The sequence below is a fragment of the Silurus meridionalis genome, chromosome 4 (assembly GCF_014805685.1).
Source record: "Silurus meridionalis isolate SWU-2019-XX chromosome 4, ASM1480568v1, whole genome shotgun sequence".
Classification (NCBI taxonomy): domain Eukaryota; kingdom Metazoa; phylum Chordata; class Actinopteri; order Siluriformes; family Siluridae; genus Silurus; species Silurus meridionalis.
Genome location: NC_060887.1, coordinates 12337963 through 12360075, shown reverse-complemented (window position 1 = coordinate 12360075; position 22113 = coordinate 12337963). Strand labels below are relative to the sequence as shown.

Here is a 22113-nt window from a genome sequence, read left to right as displayed (position 1 = left end):
GTCTGTGGTTCATGGAAAATCAGACTATCAAGCTCCTGAGGTGGATTAAGCTTTTCATTGCATTGCATATACCGTATATATCATCTCAGTAGTGAAGACATTCTGTGGAATTCAGTGATCCCTTGATGCAAACAGGTACCCGATTTATTGACTCTCACACTCTTTCCACTTAACAAAAGTCACCTAGCAACAACAGTCTCAGCCTCTACCCAGTCACCAACCCTCAGCACCTCCCTCAGCTGACAGATAGGACCTCTGGCCAATGGGCTTTCAGCGAATGTTCTAGTGAACTGGCCAATCGCCATGCGCTGGAGCGAACCCCGCGACCTAATAAGATGGTGTCAGACTATAATCGCAAGCTGGAAAGGTGCAGTAAGATTTGCTGACTGTAGAAGTGGCTTTAAGGGCTGAAGAAAGGCAGAGGAGTTGAGCTGAGGTCAAAAAAGGGCAGAGAGAACCTACCCCCAAGGTCTACGCAATGGTCCCGTTTCGTTTTCGCTGTTGTCCACTCATTTCGACAGAATGTTGATTCAAAGGCTGAGAAGAGGGGGCTGCGCCTGACTCATCTCTGATTTGCTCTCATTATGTCCTTACGACTGCTCAAGTGTCACTCTGAGTCATAATTGCCAGCTGGGAAAAAAAAAATCAAGCAAGACGTATAATGACTAGCTCTTATGCCCTTGTCCTCCGAACACGACTTCACTACTTTGACAAGTTTGCTTGAGAGAGATAATATTGTACAGAATGATGTAGACTCAGTGTTTTTCTTTCTTTCAGTGTCAATATATAACATTACAATTCAGTCAATACTATATCATGTCAAACAGACTGAATGCTTGAGAAATCAAGAAACCGAAATCTGTTTGAATATCCAACCTAAACAACGTTAAAAGGTTATCATGGAAACACTGATAACACATTGTTAATGGTCGATTTCCTTTGCGTACTGTATTCATTTTCCTGATTAAAGAACACTCATTGAAAGAAGACAGACTTTTGGACCCTATATCATCTGTGTGCACCCTAGAAAAAGCAAACGGAATTAACATGTAGACTTTGGTAAAGCTTATCTGAGAAGCTCATGGATGCAACACGAGACCATTGTGACCTTTTTTCAAACTTTGATCTCCCTCCCCTGACCTCTTTCAGTTTACCCAGAAGCAGCCCGTTTTTTTTTGTACACGCTACAAGCAGATGCATCGTTCTGCTTAAAGCATTCGTTTGTTTGGTTTATCGTCAAAGAGAGTGAGGTATTTGAGGAACTTATCTCTCTTCTCAACCTGATCAGACACAGACAACGAGAAAGAAAAGCGGAAAAAAGGAAGTCGAGCAGAGCACTAGAGAGAGAAAGATGGAGACCGCAGCGACGTGATTCTGCTACATTTCTTTCCTAGTCCTCCACGGCCCTGACCGTTTTCTGCACAAAATCCCCTCTTTGCACTTTTTTTCCTCTTTGATCCAATTCCCTCCATCTTTCCTCTCTTCCAGTTGTTGTTTTTTTGGTTTTGTAGCTGTTTAAAGCTTTCGGCTCAAGGCTTCGAGCAGCACTGCGTTCAACGCTGGCAATCATCATCATCACAGCAATGCAGGCAAATGATCAAGTAATGATGCGCTCAGATTCCCAGGAAAACATCTCGTAACAAAGTTCAAAGTTATCGATAACCGCTCCTGCCGATTTCCTTTAGTTGATGGCTACAATATAAGATCTAGACCAATAAAAAAATGTTCACATTCATTACAGCAGATATAATGCTTAAATATGGTTATTATTCATTGCTAAAAAATCTCGCATCATTCCTCTACTTTCTAACCCAAGCTTGTCAAAAGGTCACTGTAACATTGTGCTAAAACATTTGACGTTCACCCAGAAGGTCGGTTAGCGTCTGGCGCAGTGCTGCTCTTCACCCTGAAAGGTTATCCCTACGCAAACTCCGCCCAAATAGACGGAGCCGAGGGTTTAGGAGGACGAGCGTGCGTCCCAGCTTTTGGACATTAGTCCATAAGGACCAACGGTTGCATTCTTTTTTATAGATTTGGTTTTGAAAAGGTTGCCTTGGCGATGTAGAATTACATTTTGACACAATCGGATGCCTCAAACATAGCAATAAAAAAAATGCTTTTGGGATAGATAAATAAATAAATACAGACAAATAAATAAAATAAATAATACAAATCAGTTCATCTGTATAATCAGAACAATCACAAAAGTGGTGTGAGGTTGAAAAAAAAAAGGAAGTCCAGAAAACCAACGGAAATATTTTGGTCTTGAAATCAAGTTTGCAACTTTTTTTTTTCTTTTTCCTTATTTTTTAACCCTTTTCTATACATCAGCAATAAGTAAGCATCGTAACATAGATCATTTACTACAAAAAAATCTATAGAAGCACTAAGTGAGCCATTCCATCTAAACGGTCATGTGGAGAAACAGGGTTCAATCAGTCCCTTTTCAGAAGCTCCGATCACCTCCACACCTGCGTTCTTTATCACACTGCGTGGCGTTGATCGTTTGCTGTATACGCGCCCCTTTCATTTGATATCTGATTTATGAGTTAAAGCTTTGGCCTTTTTTGTTTCTTGGGTGTCTGGGTGTACTTGTGTTCATCTTCATCCTAGTTGATCTGTTTAGATGAATGCTCTCAGTATTTCTCCAACCACCTGATGGAGTCTATAGCACGACTAGGAACAAGAAGGATATATATATATATATATATATATATATATATATATATATATATATATATATATATATATAAATAAAAAGAACAATTTTATAATACTTGAATATGTTTCCCCAAAACCCCCAACCGCCCCCTCCCAAAAAAAAAAAAAAAATCATCATAGCACAAAAAAAACCCCAAATATCAAAGGAACAGGGAACAGCAGCTACACACTTAGAAGAGAAAAGATTCCCAACAAACCGGACAGACAGAAACAAAATAAAAGAGCCAAAAGGAAGAAAAAGAACGTCCTTCCCAACCCCTAAAAGAAACCAGCCACATATCTTTAACTTCGGTGAGGTCATCAAAGCTCCCATCTCAAAGACCAGGAAGGGTTTGAGTAACAGGAAGAAGAAGAGCATGGAACTCCTCCATGAATCCATCTATGTTGTAATCATCTACCCCTGACATTATCCCTGACTTTCTTTCACAGATGGATAAAGGGATAAACAGAGATCTGCTCGTTTTTTTCTTGCCTCCTCTTCATCAGCTCCTTCCATATTTGGCTTGGAAACTTTTTTTTGGTTTGCTTCTGTGAATCTCTAGAATTATGGTTGGCTGCAAGTTTTTTTGTGGTTTTTTTTTGTGTTTTTTTTTTTACTTCGTACATGAAGTGCCAGGGATAATGAAAACGCCCGTTCCTCAAAAGTTCCCCCAGTGATGTCCACTCAGTGATGTGTGTATGTGTCTGTGTATGTGTGTATGGGAGTTGGGAGTGCATCTGAGGGAAGGGAGTTTCCGCTCTCCGTCTGCAGCGCAGTGAGAGACCCATGATGAGTCACTTTGGTATCCAACAAGGAGCAAGTATGAAAGAGGTGAAAAATGTAGATAATGGATTCAAAGTGTTTTTTTTTTAATGGAGATTAGACAGAATGAACATGAACGTGAGACACAAACGAGACGTTAAAAAAACATGCAGGAACACCAACTGACCTTGTATTAAATACATCTGATTTGCATGACATTCTGAAATACACAACACCCCCTGGGTGGTTAACATGTGCGATGAACATGAAGCTGAAGATGAAATGACAGTGATGATGGTTAAACAACAAAAAAGCTACTCGAATATGGATACTTTACGAACGGCAATGGGAACTAAGGCAAGAGAGAAGAAAACCTGATAAAGAGGTAGAAAAGCGGGAGAGATTTGTACATACCTAGACTTCTAGCAAAAAAAAATAAAAAAATATTGACACTTCTGAGCTTTGCTCGTTCACTGTTGCACAGCAATACACAGCTATCACTTGGAGATTCACCTCTTCACTACAAAAAACAAAACAAAAACAGTAATATAACTAATACTGATCTATTGACAGACAAAATGAGAGAATGTCGGATGAAATGATGGAGCAGGAGGTTGCTGGATCATTGGTGTGGGTCTGGTGCTGGACGCTGGACTATTTACAGGTCCACGGGATAAAGCTTTTCCTTCCGTATTTTTGGTTTTGTTTGTTTTTTGGTATATGGGTTTTTGGTATGGTTGTCTTTTTTTTTTGTCACTGCGAGTCTTTAAAAGTTCACCTCTATCATATTTTCTTTTTGGTTTAAAGTTCTCCAGACTGGTGCGAGCTGAAGTCTGACTGCCGTTCTGCAACAAATAAGTTTGTTTTTCATTTTGCTATTTTTGGCTCAAGGATCATCAGCTCCTTCCTCTGATTCCTGCAGTTCTTAAACCAGTGTCTATTGTCCTTCCTTTCTTGTATTTCTTTACACTCTCTGGAGAAACAGAGAGATAGACAGAGAGAAAGAGAAAAAAAAAACAACAACAAAAACGGCGGAGAAGTGGCCACGCTCGGTCAACCACGTTCCACTAGACCTCCAGGTGAATTTTTGGTTTACATGTAAATCTCTCTTCTTCGCTTAGCCTCATCTTCACCTCTGTCTCTTCATCTCTCCCCTCTTCCACTTTGTGTATTTTTGGCATCAGGAGAGCAGGAGAGAGCAAGAGAGAAAGTGTGAAAGACATTTAAAAAAAAGGCCGAAGGAAGAAAGAGAGACAAGAGATGCTTTGGTTGTGATAGGAGGTTGAAGATCCTCCTCCTGGTCCTGTGATTGGTTTCCCGAAAAGTGTCCCTCAATCTTGGCCGCTCCCCAGGTCATGTGGGCTGTGTAGCAAGTCGCTGGAAGAGCAGGAAGAGTCAGGGCTTGAGCAGGGTGAGGGGCTCATGCCATCCATGAATAGAGGCCTGCCAGATTTGGAAACGATCGAGTTGGCCAATCCCAGAGCTGTGCCCGCTGCCATGGGCAACAATGAAGGGTGGTTAAGGAAGAGGGAAGAAGGGAGTCCTGACCTTTGTCCTCCAGAACTACCAAACAGCACCTTGCTGCCACCTTCAAGACTGGAAATGGTGGTTTGGCCACCACTGGCTGCCAGAGCTGAGAGACAGGGAGTAGACAGACGAGTCATATACAAGAACAATAGCAATTGTTACTCACAAAACAGCCTAAGAATTTTATATGAGAAAAGATGAAGCACCACATCAGCAAACGCTCGTCACACAGAAAGCAAAGCACGCCACTGCACGCACACTGATGACATGACAAGACACGATGTAAATATTTCAGTTTATTTCATGTCCCCTCTCTTTTGGTTCCTCATTCGCCTTCCCCATTTGTTTCTCCACCTCATTTCCCTTCAGTTTCCTGCTTTCCACACAAACCTTGAATCGTGGCGATTGGGTTGCTGCCACGAAGAACTTGGTTCATTCCTGTGTTAACTCCAATCACCGTATTCCTGAGTCAAGCACACAAATACGCAAGCGTGCGACACACACACACACACACACACAGACACACACACACATAAGTACACACAAACAAGAACAGTTGGGGGGGGAGGAAAGGAAAAATACAGTGGCACATCAAAAAGCATAAGAGATAGCACACACTGGAAAACAAGGCACGTTATTTGAAGTGGGAAACTAACACCTACATTAGTCGCAAAATATTTAGTCATTAGCTGATTCTGCTTTTTTTTCCCTAATTATAGATTTCGGGAAGGAAGTGCTCTCCGGATATCTGATCATATTTTTACTAGTCTATAAACATAAATGTGTGAAAGTGGATTACAAATCTGTTATGTGGTCGTACTTGAGACACAGTTACTTTTGCTTTCATCTTGAAAGCTTAAGTGGAATATCTGAGTATGTGAGTGTGTGTGAGGGTGCACAGTCTTTTTTTTTTTAGATATTTATTTACCTCAGATTTGCAGCAAAATCGGTGATGTAGTTTGACACGTCACCGTTCTTGTTACGCCATGAACTGTAAAGCCATACACACACACACACACACATATATGCACACTTACATATTAACAAATATACTATATATACTTACTATATATGTACTATATATAGTACATATATACTCACACATATTATGCCCCTTGTAGAAAGCATGTAATAGCTTTCATTCTCCTAGATGGTAGGTCGTATGATGGGAGTGTTAGCTGGAGAGCGGGAATTGATGGGGAATTTTTGGAGATATTGAGTACATCAAGATATATATGTACCATGCAGAGGTGGGAAGTAATGAAGTACAAATACTTCATTACTGTACTTATGTAGAATTTTCTGGTATCATTACTTTACTTCACTGTCTATTTTTCTGGCAACTTTTTACACTCGCCGATTTGGTTACCGGCGTGACACTAAAACAGGTAACAGTAAAGGCTACTTTTTACTTAAGTACATTTCAGAACCCAAACTTCTTTACTTCAACTTGAGTGAAAAAGTCTGTTTATCAGAGTATTTTAAAACACGAATATCTGTACTTCTACTCTGGTATCATGTATATTTGTCACATCAATATACCTAACTTTGTACAATTTACGATTTGACTGCAGGCAGCTAAAGATAATATTGTGATGTACCACAACAACCGTCCCTATATCTTAAGTGTAAGTGGTAAACTGTTTTTCTGTACACATGACAGATTAGTTTGAACATACTAGAGTGTGGGGCATCTGAGTGACTCACCCTGTGTTCAGATTTAATGCGTGTGTGGCAGGAACAGGGCTGGCATCACTGCGAGGAGACGGAGTCACAGGTGAAGGGGTGGAGCTCGAGGAGGGACCAGTCGGGGTCAACGGACAAACCGAGGGCATGGTGGTGGCTGAGAAGTGATGCAGTTTTAATACTTAAATACAATTCACTGAGGAACTGACATGCTAACTAACAGATTTTGTTGACTGCTTGTAGGTGTGTCCTACCTGCTGTGCTGAGACTGTTAACAGGTTGGGACGGTCCCTGGCCTTGCATCTGAGGAGAAACAGAAGTGAGGGAGGGAGGGAGGGAGAGAAAGAAAGAAAGAAAGAAAGAAAGAAAGAAAGAAAGAAAGAAAGAAAGAAAGAAAGAAAGAAAGAAAGGAAGCAAAACAGGGACTACGTCACTCAAGTGTCCTTTTTTTTTTTTTACTTTGTTTTAAAAATCACTAACTAGTGTCTACTAATAAGGTACATAGCCTAGACCACTTTAGTAGGTACATTCACTTGATTGGTATCACTACTGGTCACTAGTGAGTTCGACCACCAGAGCCATGCAGTTTGTCATTTCAGGTTTTGTTCTCCTACATGTTTATTATTAGCTTATTTTATTTCATAAAATTCTTTAATATTATACTCATAAACCTCTTTAATTTTACAGGTTTACAGGTACCTAATAAAGTGCTTTCAGAGTACAAATAACACCTGATAATGAGATATTTTAAGTAAAATGTGATTTTTGTTAGTTTATGTTTTTGGCAGATTATGTTCTGTTAAAAAAAAACAAAAAAAAAAAACAAGCAATGTAGAATGGATTGGACGATGTCCAGGAATTAACAGAAGAACATCGTGTCAGAAGAAGAAGGCTGGAATAGTCTGCGCATGCAGGAGAAACAATGACAGGGTCATTAGGGGTGAGAGTGTGGGTGTGAGGACCAGGCCGGGCCGTACCATATGTGGGCTGTAGCAGGGGGGTTTGTGTGTGGCAGGCTGGGTTTGGCTGGGCAGGGGAGGGGTGGCACTGGAGGGGTTAATGCGTTTCTCTTTCTGTCTGCGGTTGCAGAACCAGACGCGAATCACCTCCTTCTCCATGTTGAGCTGCTCAGCGATGAGTAGAATCTCCTCTGAGGTAGGCTTCTGGTTCTGAGTGGCAACGGAACAACACAGTTTTATTTAAGACATTCCTACACATTACAAGCATGATTGCACAGTGTCTGTCACAGGGTTATAACAGTCATACGCTTATGGTGTGTGTGTGTGTGTGTGTGTATATATATATATATATATATATATATATATATATATATATATATATATATACACACACACACATATGTGTACAGAGTTCATATTCAAACATTCAATAGAATAATTGTTATTTTTGTACATGGTTTGATCTGCAGTAAAGCGTAACTAAATGCTGCCCAGATGTTACTCAGATGTTCCGCTTACCGTGCTAAAACTGCGCTCCAAAGCCACACGAACATTCGTCTCTATGCTGGTGCGTTTCTTGCGGCGGCGGGCAGTCAGGCCCTCATAGGCCAGAGATGGTGAGGACAGAGAGCTGGGACTTGGCAAGGTACTGTCCAATGACATGGTCTCTGCACAATTTTATATTAAATATTATTATATTATTATTATATATTATATATAATCAGCCACCACCAGTAGAGTTATTATCAGTTTATCTGTAGATAAGTATACTTTATGTTGTAACATTGCTATAGAATAAATCATTTAAAATCAGTGTAAATGTGTGTAGTCAACTAAAGTAATCCATTTGTATTTTTTATATTTTTTGGAATGTTCAGTGTGTGATGGAGCTTTTACCGGCATCATTGAGCCACTTTTCTAGTAGAGGTTTAAGTTTGCACATGTTCTTAAAGCTGAGATTGAGGGCTTCAAAGCGTGAGATGGTTGTCTGACTGAAATCATTCCCATACAGTTTGCCCATAGCCAGTCCCACATCACCCTTAGAGGTCAGAGAGAGAGAGAGAGAGAGAGAGAGAGAGAGAGAGAGAGAGAGAGAGAGAGAGAGAGAGAGAGAATATAAGTAGCAATTACAATAGACACTGGATAGTTTAATCGTAAAGTCAGAAATCGCAGTCCTTACCTTCTGTCTAATTTGTTGAAAATATAATCAGGAACCTAAAAACTTCAGCTATTCCTATTACAATTTTATTTAGCATTCCACAGATTACTATCAACTCCTTAGTTATCACTGAAAGCGAATGCAGTAAAATGAATTTAAAGTTCGTTTTGTGCTGAGAAGTGGAGGATCGGTGGTGCTGGGATTTAAACTGGCCCTTCTGGCCCTTTCCCATTGCCTTAACCATTCAGTTACCACTTTTGGATTTCTGGTTGTAGTCTACGCAAACACGGTCCAGTATTTCCAAAAAAACAGATATTCAAGTAAGCATTTAAATTACTATAGCGACTAGTGATAGATCGATTTTGTACACTTGTGTCTAACAAATAAATGAAACACAAGTTTGTGATTGGTTGTGAAAAATGTGATACAAATTAAAATCTTATTTAACTTTTAGAAAGTTCATCCTTTCTGTGTTACAGTGTATAAACAAGGGGTTACCAACATGGTCACAAGGACCACATGAGTTGCCCACGGGCCCTTTCTAAAAATAAATTAAATCACACTTGCATTGGTATAAAGTTATATATAGTTATATTAGTTTATATAAGTTATATAAATAAAGTTTTGCATATTGATATTTATCTGTTTCCCACCTTGTCAAATCATTGTTGATCATTATTGTGAGAAGTCATTAACATGATCAGTGTCTTCACATAGATGAATAATTCATTATTAATAATAACATATAATTGAAAGTAAATTGAGCAAATTTGTTATTTCAGAAGTGTGTACCAAACTGGTAGCCCTTCACATTAATCGGTACGCAAGAAGTAGCTCTCAGTTTTAAAAAGGTTGGTGACCCCTGGTATAAACCATGTCTGCCTATAAGGGTGAAGTCTTGACTGCTTGTGTTAGTTGTCTACAGCCCCCTAGTGTACAGATAGCTGCAGTACATTAGGCACCATTCCCACTACCCCTCTAACCACTAACCAGCACAAGTGTCATTTTTCATTTCATATGAGGTCAGAATAGGACTATCTGAAAAGCTAAACATAAATAAATTAAAGTTGTGTTTGCTTTGGGTTTTGTATAGATTTGTATTGCTACACTTTGTGTGTGTGTGTGTGTGTGTGTGTGTGTGTGTGTGTGTGTGTGTGTGTGTGTGTGTTTTCTACCTGTGTGAATCCAAGTTTGATTCTCCTCTGTTTAAAGGTGCGAGCAAACTGTTCGAGCTCTTCCAGGTCACTTGGCTCCTCGCTGTGAGAAGTCACAGGGTTCACCGTACTCACACTGCTTTCCATGACCTTTTCTCTCTGCTGGAAAAATATGGATGCAATGAATCTAACAAGCACATCTCTCAGCAGCCTTGAACCCGTATGTCAGTTTTGTGCTTGGTGTTTGTATACATTATGCTTTACCTGTGCTTGAAGACCAAGGGCAGAAGGAGCAGTGAGGAGCCCCCCATGGTTTTGCTGAGGTAGCGGAATCAAATTTGGTGTCTGTAGCAGCCCTGAGTTAGAGAGAGAGAGAGAGAGAGAGAGAGAGAGAGAGAGAGAGAGAGAGAAAAGAAAAGCACATTTGATCAATGCAGTCATAAAGAAAGTGTCTGTTTCAAATGTGTTTGTGAAAACTGGTATATATATCAGTGAGTCTTATAAATATCCAGTGCAGAGAGTGAGGATCCCACCTTGCTGCCCTTGCTGTGTCTGTGGCAAAAGGAACTGTGCAGGTGAGGACAAAGGATGCCCTGGGACAAGGACCAACTGCTGCAGCTGCAACAATTGCTGAATGTCCTGAAGAATATAAAGTGAGTGACAGAAAGTGAGTCAAATTAAAAGTTACTGACGGATGACCGGAAGTGGTTCATTTACAAGTTAGCAAGAGTTAACAACTTTAAGACAGTGACTGTTCATGCAACTAGATGCGGCCATGTCCAGCGAGGTGACAAAATTCAACTATGTGAATATGAAGCAACTTGGTGGACTAACAATGCGCCTAAAGGCCAATGGAAGCGATTTATTGTTTAAGTGAAAAGCAAGACACGGATCACAATTACAATGAAACCAGTGGTAGGAATGCCACTTGGTCCCTTGGAACAACACAATCCCCACCTTTGAATGGAGCATAAGTTATAACAACTGGCTTCAGCTCCACTAGGCACTGGAATGTGTAACCTGAAGAGAATCTCTACTCAGACTGGTGATAATCCTATTGCCATGTGCAAAGTGATTTATTCATTCATATTGAAATTTTATGTTGTGGCATTAGAACGTATGGGTTTTTTTTTAATGACTGGACCCGAGATGAAAAGGGTGTACCTGGGCAGTGAGCTGGATTGGTTGAGATAGGGCAAGCTGGTGAGGAGAGGGCAGGACAGGAGCAGTACTTTGCTCCTGAGCACTTTTTGATTGGCCCTGCAGCTGAGGCAAAGCCGCTTGCTGACTGGCCTGCTGTTGTTGCTGCTGCTGCTGCGTTTGCTGCTGATTGGCTGCATGAGCCGCCTGCGACTGCTGCACAGCTGCGGCCAGGAGCTGCGCTTGCTGGAGGAGCAACTGCTGCTGAGCTGGCAAGAGAGCGGTCAGCTGGAGCATGAAAGTTGAAGGGCAAGAAGGAAGTCCAGAGGCAGTGACAGAGTCAGACAGGGTGCAGGGGAAGAGAAAAGGAGAAACCCTCTGGTAAGGAAAAGTGCAAGAAGTGCAAGAAAAAAGCAGACACAACTTTAACAGCTGCATACAGTAGGATCTAAATATCTGGGTTCCCCACTAAAAGTGTTTTTCCTTTTAATGAAAAAAATGCCACAGATACAGCAGTATTTCATTCAGTTCTAACTCCTTCGTCTTACACAACATTCTGGATGATTACTTCTATACTCTATAAATAAATAATTAAAATTTTTTATCAATATTGAAATGTCTCTTTACGTTTTTTTTTTAATTCAAGATTATATAAATTTTCTTGCATAAACACAATCAGTATTTACGTACAATTCTGAACGAGGAAGCACGATGGCGGTAAAAGCATAGAGCGAAGCATTGCATTAAGCGCGTGTGTGTGTGTGTGTGTGTGTGTGTGTGTGTGTGTGTGTGTGTCTTACTCCTGCCAGCTGGCTTCCTGTCAGCATCAGCTGTGTGTGTGAGAGGGGTGTTTGAGTAGGCGTGGCATGAACTGAAGCTGGAGACATCTCTCCACACTCTTCCACCTTGGCCTAAGAAAAGACAGGGAAGCTGTTTCTGCACCATCGCAAGCACATTGCCTCAGAGCACACACTCTTCTTAACCCAGACAAAAACGTCCCATTATGCACGCTTCAAAAAGCACTCTGCTTTTGTAGTGCTAGTGGAAACCTGAAAGGCTGATCAATACATAAGGCCATATACAGCTATAACAAGGCCATGCCGTGGGTCTTGCTTTAAGTTCTTCTCAGCTGGACAGCATCATATACTGTATAACTGCTGCATTTATTGCACAAACACACCTAGCATGGTGCAAACACGGTGCTATTTCAGAAAGGGTTACCTGTTCCTAATTGCACATGGTATGTTATAATGTAAAAATCAACATTGACCACATGAGTCTTTCACTCAGAAATGCTGTAGCGTGGTAAGATGGTTTCATAAGTCAAAGAGAAATATTGTTCACTATGTTTGCTAATTATGCTGTTTATTTAGTTGCATGTTTTGGCCAAGATCAAGCCAACATTTTGAAGAAACAAAAGCATATTTGTGTAAAAAATAAAAAAAACACCCAATTTTTAACAATCCAGGTTTGTACACATGTACACACAACAAAACACAACACACAAAATTCTAGCCATTAGAAAGAATAACAGTTTAGGTAGAAGTCTTATTGAAGTCTAATTCCACAAATAAAATGAACAAAAATCGAGGAATTTTATGCTTGATATAAATGCAGTTGAAGTGCAAAACTCTCACACACGAGAAGGTGAATTGGAACATATTGGAGTTATGGGAATGTCTTTGCAGAAAGCTTGTATAGGTTCATAAAAGGAATGTAAAGAACTGATTTGGTCTGACTTTACCTGCTAAATACCATTAGTCACATGAATTATTCATTCATCAAAAACTACTTGTACTACTGATCATACTGCTGTCTATGGAATTAGTTCTTTTGGCCAAATTTTGAGTCCCAGAATTCCAGAGCATTGTGTACCATTTGTACACTGAATTATGTTTTAGCATTTGCACTAGAACCCACAACCATCACCTATCAGCAATTCTGCACACAGTTATGAACCAGATTTCTTTTTACTTCCTATAATATATAATCTTTATATAATTGCATAGAATAGCAGATTCAGAACCATTTTATTATATATTCTATTATCTATCCTCCTGATTTCCCGATTCATAGTCCCTTATCTATCTGTTATTTCTTGAATTTTGCCTTAATATCAGATTTCAGCTTATTCACCAGCATATACACACTTTCATTTTATTTACCAACTCTGTGAATCAACATGCAAATCAGCCTACGATGCAGGAAAAAAACCCAGACATTTCATATGAGTCATTTACCTTGTTGCTGGCACTTAGTGTTGGAGAGAGTGAGAACGGGCTGCTTTTCATTGGTGGAATCTGTTGGAAGGGAAACGTTCACCCAATTGGAAAAATGCGCTCATCAAAAAACCTTTGTGGTAAAAAAAAGCTTTTAAAGAAAAGCCTACCTGATTATTGGAGTCCGAACCATTCCTCTCTGAATCTAAAAAGAATGCAGAGGAAAAGAGAGAGAAAGAGATAAAACAGCAAAAAAAATACATAAATAAAAAAATACATTGCATACTTCATGATGCATTGAACTTTCTCACTCATGCATACACACATACCTCCTGTGTTCTCCATCGGAGAGTCTGCCGCCGGATTCTCAACCTCTATTGGCTTTGACATTCTGATATCTACAGGAGAAAGACAAAGAGCAAAATTTGATGTTAAAACTTGAACAAAATTGAAAAAGAGCCGTATCGCTACAGCTGTGAGTCTAGAAAAATGACTCCTTGGTCAGAGATAATGTTAGCAATGAAAGAGAGCGAACTTTTTTTTCCACCAGTACTGCAAAGGGAAGTAATTTGAAAGAAAATTTGAAAAAACATTTAAGTGTCTCGAGGCAAACAAAAGCAAGAGAATAGATCCCCAGTTTCCAAGTTACAACACTCAAGAAACTGGAGCTCATCTCAAATTGCTGACTCAAAATTACACAGTTCTCATAACAGCGAAAAGGGACAATGTATGGGAAGATATGGGAAAACACAAGCGCATTTCACACACACTTACGAAGCACATCAACTCAAGAGGGTTCAACTCAACAAAACACACTGAGGCCTAGAGAAAAATCTGATGTCATGGCATTTTATTCACACACAATTTCTACTGAACTTCAGTGATAATCAGTTACAGAGACGGGACACTAAACAGTGGATATGTCATACTGGATAAATAAAGTATAAATATGTTATACTGTTATAACTACAACTATTTATTATTCTTGTATATACTTATAATACGATTTAGAAAAAAGTGTAACCAGGTTTTTTGTTTTAGGTGACAAAAAAGATGGAAATATTGAACAATTCTCCCTCTTGTCATAATTGTTAATGTAAAGTTTAGGAAAATAATTCAGCAGAAATTTGGAAAAATAAATATTTATATAGTTGTTCATTAAAAATAATATTAAAACTCCTTATCTGAGGCATAAAACTTAAAAAGATTCATAAAATCTTTTTGTACATTTTGAAGTGTTTTGAATAATAAATTGAATGATGTTACAATGTAAAATGTAAAAAGATTTTAAAGTAAAAAATCATGCAAGTGTACAAGAGTTGAAGTCTGTATAAAGTAAAGTGTGCACAGGAAGAATTCATTAATTACCTGTAAAAAATTGGCCAAAATCCAGATAAAATAAAGCATTAAAAAATAAAGATTTTATATTTTACATTACACAGCATACTCATACCCCTGTAAAATATATATCTTAATGATATGTCTTTATAAATAATTCTAAATATATAATACAACATTGTGTCCAACCACAAGAGGAAGTTAAATCTGAACACAATATAAAAACTTAAGAAAAAAAATAGATAAATTTTTTTTTACTTTACAATAATTGACTCCCCCCAACCCCCCAAGACACCCATTCTCACACGCATGCCTTAAACGTAGTTTCTCATACAGACACACTCACTTCCCTTTTGTGAAATACATGCAAATAAACCCCAACGACTGACTAATTATATCGGCCACCTGCATATTAAACGCTTCCCTACCCCGCTAGCTGTCTTTCAGTCTCTTTCCACACATCTCACTCCTGATTCTCATTTGACATTTTTCTCCCCCTAACACTTGGTCCTGTACAGGCCTGGACAGCTTACTAGAAAAAAACCCTTCATAAAATGAAAAGAAGCAGATGCTTTATTACTAAAATGGCTAGATTACTGTACTTCAGTTAAAATTTGTGATGCTACCTAGCTAATTTATGTTAGCTACTGGAATTAATGCTAGTCTAACTTGATATTAGCAAAGGAATTGCAGCCAAATGTAGCTAGTTAACAAATTAGCTAATGTTACCTCAGCAATGTTTTTTATTTATTAAATTTAAAGGGGATTATGAGCTCTGGGAAGGCAAATGAGATGCTTTAATTGTCTTGCTAAGTCCACATATTGAACTATGGCTTATCCAGACACAGGTCAGTGCTGACTTGTCACAATCAGTTGATATATACTGCACAGTATAAATAAAATTTCTTAATAAGAACACCAGTATTTTACTTAAATACTGGATAACTACACAGAAAAGTTCTTAGTTAAAGTAATAAAGTAAATCAAATATTTGACACATATATGCCAGGTTTTGGCCCTCTGTAATGTAGATGTGAAACCACTTTACATTCATCAAAGTTATTGTGCTTATACATCATTTTATCTGGAAATGAAAATGGGTTATTATTATTATTATTATTATTATTATTATTATTATTAAAATAATAATAACAATAGTAAAAACTTTAGCTCTAATAAATATGTATAATTCATGTGCATATTTAAATAAAATGCAGCATTTTTTTTGAATATTTAGTTTGTGTATATAAGTCTTTCATCAATCATTTTTACAAATCTCAAATTCAATAAGGGTTGAAGATTTCTATGAAGGCGAATGAGACACCTTAATCATGTCTTGATGGCACTTGTGAAATGTATTTTTTTCGAACTTGAAAATGACCCTTGTGTGTAAACCGTTTGTGAGCCTCTAAAAAAAGATGCTAGTTGTGCACACCAGCGAATGCTAAACACAGAACTAGGTATAAGATACTTTACTGGAAAAAAAAAGTCATGGTGTAATGAAGCGGATTATTCTCGAGTATGTTATCAAAGCCATGCAGAAATAAGTACAGATGTGTGGCGTTATAGCGTTCATTAGTCCAGTATGTTACTGTTACATTGTTACTGTTCTAATATCACAAAGCGAATATCAACATGAGACACAGAGATATGACTATTAACCATTGAAGGACATTCATTTGCCCTTCACAGTTGATTAGATCATTCTTAAAGTCTTTCTTTTTTTTGCAGTTAATGGACTTTTCCATTATCCATTAAAGCAGAATTTTGGAACAGGAGGAAGTGCTGCTGGAGGAAATCCCCACCACTCTCCCCTGCCTACTCGGATCATGCTTGGAGTCAAGGTGGAAGTCCTGAGTCAGTTTTGGAGTTTAGAGTGAAATTTGCCCAATTTTTTGAGATTACATCACAGATTATATTTACATATACTATATGTATGTGTGTAGACTATGATGCTGACTCTGAAGATTTCATCCCCCAATTTTCCACTCATTTATCATATTAATCAGCCAGTTTCACAAGCACAACCTTAGTAGAATGGGGTGTATTGGAGTATGAAGAAGCATTGACATTCGTGTAAATAATTCGAGTTTACAGATACTTGGTTAAGTAATAATCTTTCAGAGTTCAGTGCTGGTGTGTGCTTGTCGGTAGTGGTCTAGTTTCAAATGAAGTGATTGTGGAGTGCATACACGATGGGGTATGTGTATAAGAGGTCTAGAGCATGTCTCTCACTTCCCTCTCTATTTCCCCTCAGGCGGGGGGGAGCACAATGTGCTAAACCCTTACTGTCAAAAAAAGCTATTATTAATCTCCTGCACACCACTAAACACGCTAATATCAACACGCTTATATTTCTTCCACTAGAGCCTTCCTCCTTTTCATTTTAAATAGAGGCTGCTGGCTTTAATCCTACCATTAACCTGATCTGTGGAATAGCAACAACAAAAAAAAAATTTGTTGTTTTAGTTTACTAAAATGCAGATATACAAATGCAAAAGAGACTCACGTTTAAATGCCCTAAAGACAAATTAGAAATGCCCCCCTCAAGGTCTATTTGGGGACAACTATTTACATATTGGGGCATTCATTGGGACAGTATGGTTTTCAATACAAATCTATAAAAATACATGCACCACTCATACACTGTTAAGCCTTCGTTCTACTTATCACATTATCATGCACCACCTGTAATACCACCAGTTGTGTGTGGGGGGGTTAGAGGGGGGTTTGGAGAGCGAGAGAGAGCGAGAGAGAGAGAGAGAGAGAGCGAGAGAGAGAGAGAGAGAAAGAGAGAGAGCGAGAGAGAGAGAGAGAGAGAGAGAGAGAGAGAGAGAGTGTTTGTGTGTGTGTGTGTGTGTGTGATAGAGTGTGTCACAAAGAGTGTATGTGTGAGAGAGAGAGAGAGAGAGAGAGAGAGAGAGAGAGATAGAAATAGAGAAATAAAGAGTGTGTAAGAAAGTGTATGTAAGAGTGTGTCTGTGTGTACGTGTGAGTATATGTGAGAGTGTGAATGTGTGTGAATGAAAGAGTGTGAGAAAAGTGTGAGTGTTTTGTGAGTCTGTGTGTGTGTGTGTGTGTGTGTGTGTGTGTGTGTGTGTGTGTGTGTGTGAGAGAGAGAGAGAGAGAGAGAGATACCGAGAAAGAAAGAGTAATAAAGTAAAAAAGTGTGTATGCATTTGTGTGTGAGAGTGTGTATGAGAGAGAGAGAGAGAGAGAGAGAGAGAGAGAGAGAGAGAGAGAGAGAGAGAGAAAGAAAAGGGAGAAAGAGAGTTATATTTCAGTTAAATTGATTTGACTGGTGGTTAAGTCAACATTTTAGATCAAAATATTTAGGTCAGAATTGACATTCTCTCTCTCTATCCATTTTCCTGCTACTATTACAAACAGCATCTGCAGAGTTGAACGGAACGTCCTGCAGTCTAACAAACCACTGACATTTCCACCCTTTTATTTGGAATGTCATGTTGCTTTAATTGTTGCGTGCAGTATTGAATGACATGCTGTATGGTTCGGAACTACATCAATACATAACAACGTAACGCATTGTACGAATATAGTCCACCGTCCATCTTGGACTCAGTGCTGGAGATAAAAAATCGGTACAGAAACAGGGACGGAGGAAACACCACGTCCTCCACACATACAAATATTCGACTCCTACTCAGTCACGCTCACGTAAATGCGTTCCAACACACTTTAACTCCCACTCCCTGACATGCATACGTTCCAATACTGTCAAATCATACAACCAACAAGCAGGTCATCGTTCATGAACCCGTACACAAAAGCTAAAGCAGGCTTCTTAGAGATCAAGACATGTTAAAGCATTAGTCAATTTGAATCAAGTCACACATGCGCAGAGAATTTGAGGTGTTAACTGGTTCTCTCACCTACAATCAGGCTGTCAGATTTTTTTCTCTTTTCTTTTGGCCTCTACACTTTTACAAATTATGGGCGCAACTAAATCATTCCTCATAAAAGCACTATTTCACATTCACCCATTACATCATGTATTATACAAAATGTAAACTCATCTCTACAGTATATCTATTACCACACTTTTAGACCAAAGGGGGCTCTTAGCTTCCTCAAATGTCCTGCTTGGAATCCCCTGAACGAGGGAAACACTGTCGTAGGCCTATACATGGATCCTTGAAGGGTTTCCCCTCAGCAACAAAATGAAGAGTCTGCATTTACAGCAGTGTGCAGATTTTTTTCTTCACGCATTCCCATTCATACACACACACACACACACACACACACACACACACACACACACACACACATAGACACACATGAATGAACTGGATGTGAGCAATATGGTTGATTATAACTAAACAAGTAAGCACACTATGTAAGTCAATGTATGTAATTGTAAATTTCAACCCAATCTTGTTTTTTTTTTTTTTGTAATTTGTAAACAAATTATGACTGATTTTGGAGGCTTGTATTAATCTGGCAAATATAAGAAAAGATACAATAATATAATTTGATTAAATGTAAAAAGCATAATGTGTTTGACCAAAACAAATATATATTAGGTTTCTCTACATTTGAATACTTTTGCATCATTCTCTCTTAATTGCTCTGTATTTCTTCTATTCAACTAATTGTTTCAAAGGCTTTTGGAAACTACAGCCGGTCAACCAGCACCTTGTCCTGTCCCAGCAACATTCAGCATATAACTGACCCAATAAAAGTCCAACCAGGTAACATCACAGGAAGGAGAGACACATACCTGGCAACCACAAATGGGAGTAATCCATCGCTGCTATAGGAGCCGTCTTTGTCATACTTATGTGTGCACTTGTTTCAACTCTCTCTCTCTCTCTCTTTCTCGTTTTCTCCTTCTCTCTTCCTTTTTACACATTCACACACTGCTCCCTCTGTCTCTCTTTCGGCCCCCTGTCAGCACACGGCCAATAAGGAACGAACCGATAACGTAAAAGGGGTGAGGAAATTGCTCCCCACTCCTCCTTCTCTATCTCTCCTCCCTCCTTCTCTCCTTCACCTCTGTTCTCCACTGTGCCCTCCCACACCTCCTCCCCCTGGCTGCCTACTTCCTGTGTTCAAGGTGCACATTTCTTAGGCGCGCACTAATATTAATAACGTGGATTTTTTCTGTCTTTTCTTCGTACGACTCATTATATGCAGCCTCTTCGTGAAGACGCATGGTCAGGCCAGAGGAAGCGGCAGAGAAGCAAGTAGGCCAGCGATGACAAAATAGGCGACTGAAGAAGTAAAGGAGGAAGTAAACAAGTGAGAGAGAAAAAGAGAGAGAAAGAGAGAGAGAAAAATGGTGGGCAGCGTTGGGTTTAGACGAGTAGAAAGAGGGGGCCGCAGGAGAGTGGGACGGCCACACTGACGAACAAGATGAAAGGATAAACAGATGAAGAGATAGATACAAAAGAGGGGGAGAGCTTTTGTCACTGGAAATTGCTGGGGCTGCTGGAAAGAGTCACTCACGAGCCGCAGTGATACACAGTCCTCACACACACACACACACACACACACACACAATTACTCTCACTCACGCACATGACTTACTCTTTCTTACGCTGGATCTATAGTGTGTTATCTGACATGACACCACACACTTAAAAACCTCAATGTAAACAGCAAGTATGAGGATGTGTGTTCCATTTGTAGCTTTGATTTTCCACTCTGAGCTGCGATATACCTCTTGTCACGAGAGTTTGAAGTTCACAGGACATCACCCGTGGGGAAAATAAGCACAATCTATGAGAGTAGCATATAGGAGGGTAAGATGTGTGTGTTTAGTCAGTTCTGGCTCACAGCATAACTTTTATTAGCCTTTCAGCTACAGGCTTATTGCTCAGTTATTCATCATTCAAGAACTGTGTCCATGTTCAACTATATGTCATCACAAATTCTGCTATGAAACCTTTTCTCTTACCTTGTTTTCTTTATGCTCAATGTAGAAACTATGATTGGTATGAGTCTATAACATTTCATGATCCTTATACGACTACTTTATTATCAGGAGAATTCTGTGTTAAGCCTGGAAAAACAATAAAACGCATAATAATAAATTCAACCGGTTGTCCGAAAGGTTTCAGAATCCGCAAGCTCGTCACGATAATTATCGAACTACCTTCTGGTTCGTTCCAAGCAAGAGTACATTTTTCCAGTGTAAGCTGAAATACTTGTGTGTATGTATATACGCAACACTTTATGAATAGCTTTACGTTGTGCGTATATTTTGGAAAAAGAAAAAGCATTTCTCTTTGAGGAAACATGAATCATCACAGGTGTGCTATAGAATGATCGATAATTTCCATACAAATTTTCACACTGGAGGAATTCACGTTTCTGCTTGTTGATTCACATAATTCGAAGATGAACTCAGTTTAACCTGTGGTCACGTTTGAGGGAAATAATAACGAGCGCAAATGTAGTATTAATTCATACTATTAGATTGGGAGCATGGACTTTTATCAACACTAAGCCGCCTTGAGATGCAGGTGAGTTTTACACCCTCTGGCAGGACTCGTGTATGGTCTTGAGATATTTTCCGTATTGACTTAGATTTGTCTCAGTCCTGGGCATGGGTCTCGGTGAATATAGTCTGGTAAAAATAACACTTGGTGTCATTCTTTCTTTGAGAAAACAGAAAAATTGTTCATAAAACACACGCATGGAGCCGAAGAGCTGATAGAGTTAGCAAGAATTGGTTCAAGATCAATTAATTATCTAAGAACAAGTCTTGACCTGTTTTTTTGTCATGAAATGATGTCATGTATTTTTAATAAACAGATTTAGAGCCTGGAGCCCGATTTAGTTTTTGTAACTAGTCAATATTTCTGGCTTTATGTGGCCAATAAAACTTCTAATAGTAACACATTTACATGCCTAAAAATATTCTTCCTGGTCCAGATTCCTCAGTCTGTAGGATTCATGGTGAATTTTTTATCTATATGTGAGGTTCAGGGCTCAAGACTAAAGGCTTGTCTTCAAATAGCCTGTGATGTTTTAGGTCTTAATCCTGACTTGTGTCTCTTTCCTCTGGACTTGATCTTGACTTGACCTCGACCCCCCTCATGTCTCCTGCCTTGATGACTGCTAGTCCTCTTCTTGAACTTGACAGTGATGCTCTTGACTACATCCTCTATACCCGCAATCCTGATTAAAGTGCTATTATTAATGCATGCAATATTCCAAAATACTGACTTTGGTTAAATTATTGGATTGTGAGATGCTGTATATCAATTTAGGGAATTCTCCAGACTTTACACATGAGGTCTGGATGAATTCAATCATGTCCAGGATCAGCAAGAGACAGATACAAACTGATTATTCTACTTAATGATAAAGCATTTAAATACCTGACTCATTAGACTAATTAAATTAAATCTAATGACTCATATTGTTATTATAACCTATATATACAGTAATCCCTGTTTATATATATATATATATATATATATATATATATATATATATA

The 22113-nt window shown here is 38.9% G+C and overlaps 1 protein-coding gene and 1 long non-coding RNA gene across 10 annotated transcripts in view; one reads left to right on the top strand and one right to left on the bottom strand.

Moving 5' to 3' along the window:
• Window positions 1-3546: 3546 nt before the first annotated feature.
• pou2f2a (POU class 2 homeobox 2a) overlaps window positions 3547-22113 on the bottom strand; it is a 42032-nt gene continuing 23465 nt past the window's right edge. Inside the window, exons 2-17 of one of the 9 annotated variants that reach the window (XM_046848128.1) lie at window positions 13637-13705; window positions 13478-13512; window positions 13329-13388; window positions 11889-11999; window positions 11113-11466; window positions 10482-10587; window positions 10213-10304; window positions 9970-10107; window positions 8533-8674; window positions 8155-8303; window positions 7654-7845; window positions 6931-6979; window positions 6698-6833; window positions 5919-5981; window positions 5381-5454; window positions 3547-5096 (exon numbers count right to left, since the gene is read on the bottom strand). In XM_046848128.1, coding sequence (XP_046704084.1) covers window positions 4795-5096; window positions 5381-5454; window positions 5919-5981; window positions 6698-6833; window positions 6931-6979; window positions 7654-7845; window positions 8155-8303; window positions 8533-8674; window positions 9970-10107; window positions 10213-10304; window positions 10482-10587; window positions 11113-11466; window positions 11889-11999; window positions 13329-13388; window positions 13478-13512; window positions 13637-13705 — 2072 coding nt within the window. In that variant the 3' untranslated portion in view covers window positions 3547-4794. Of the gene's footprint in view, window positions 5097-5380; window positions 5455-5918; window positions 5982-6697; window positions 6834-6930; window positions 6980-7653; window positions 7846-8154; window positions 8304-8532; window positions 8675-9969; window positions 10111-10212; window positions 10305-10481; window positions 10588-11112; window positions 11467-11888; window positions 12000-13328; window positions 13389-13477; window positions 13513-13636; window positions 13706-19386; window positions 21974-22113 lie in introns of those variants that run through there. The other 8 variants (XM_046848130.1, XM_046848127.1, XM_046848129.1 and 5 more) reach the window with 8 other exon arrangements.
• Window positions 7763-10142, top strand: LOC124385050. Its single transcript, XR_006925672.1, has 3 exons — window positions 7763-7831; window positions 8106-8281; window positions 10007-10142. It is a non-coding gene; the product is annotated as an uncharacterized LOC124385050 (long non-coding RNA).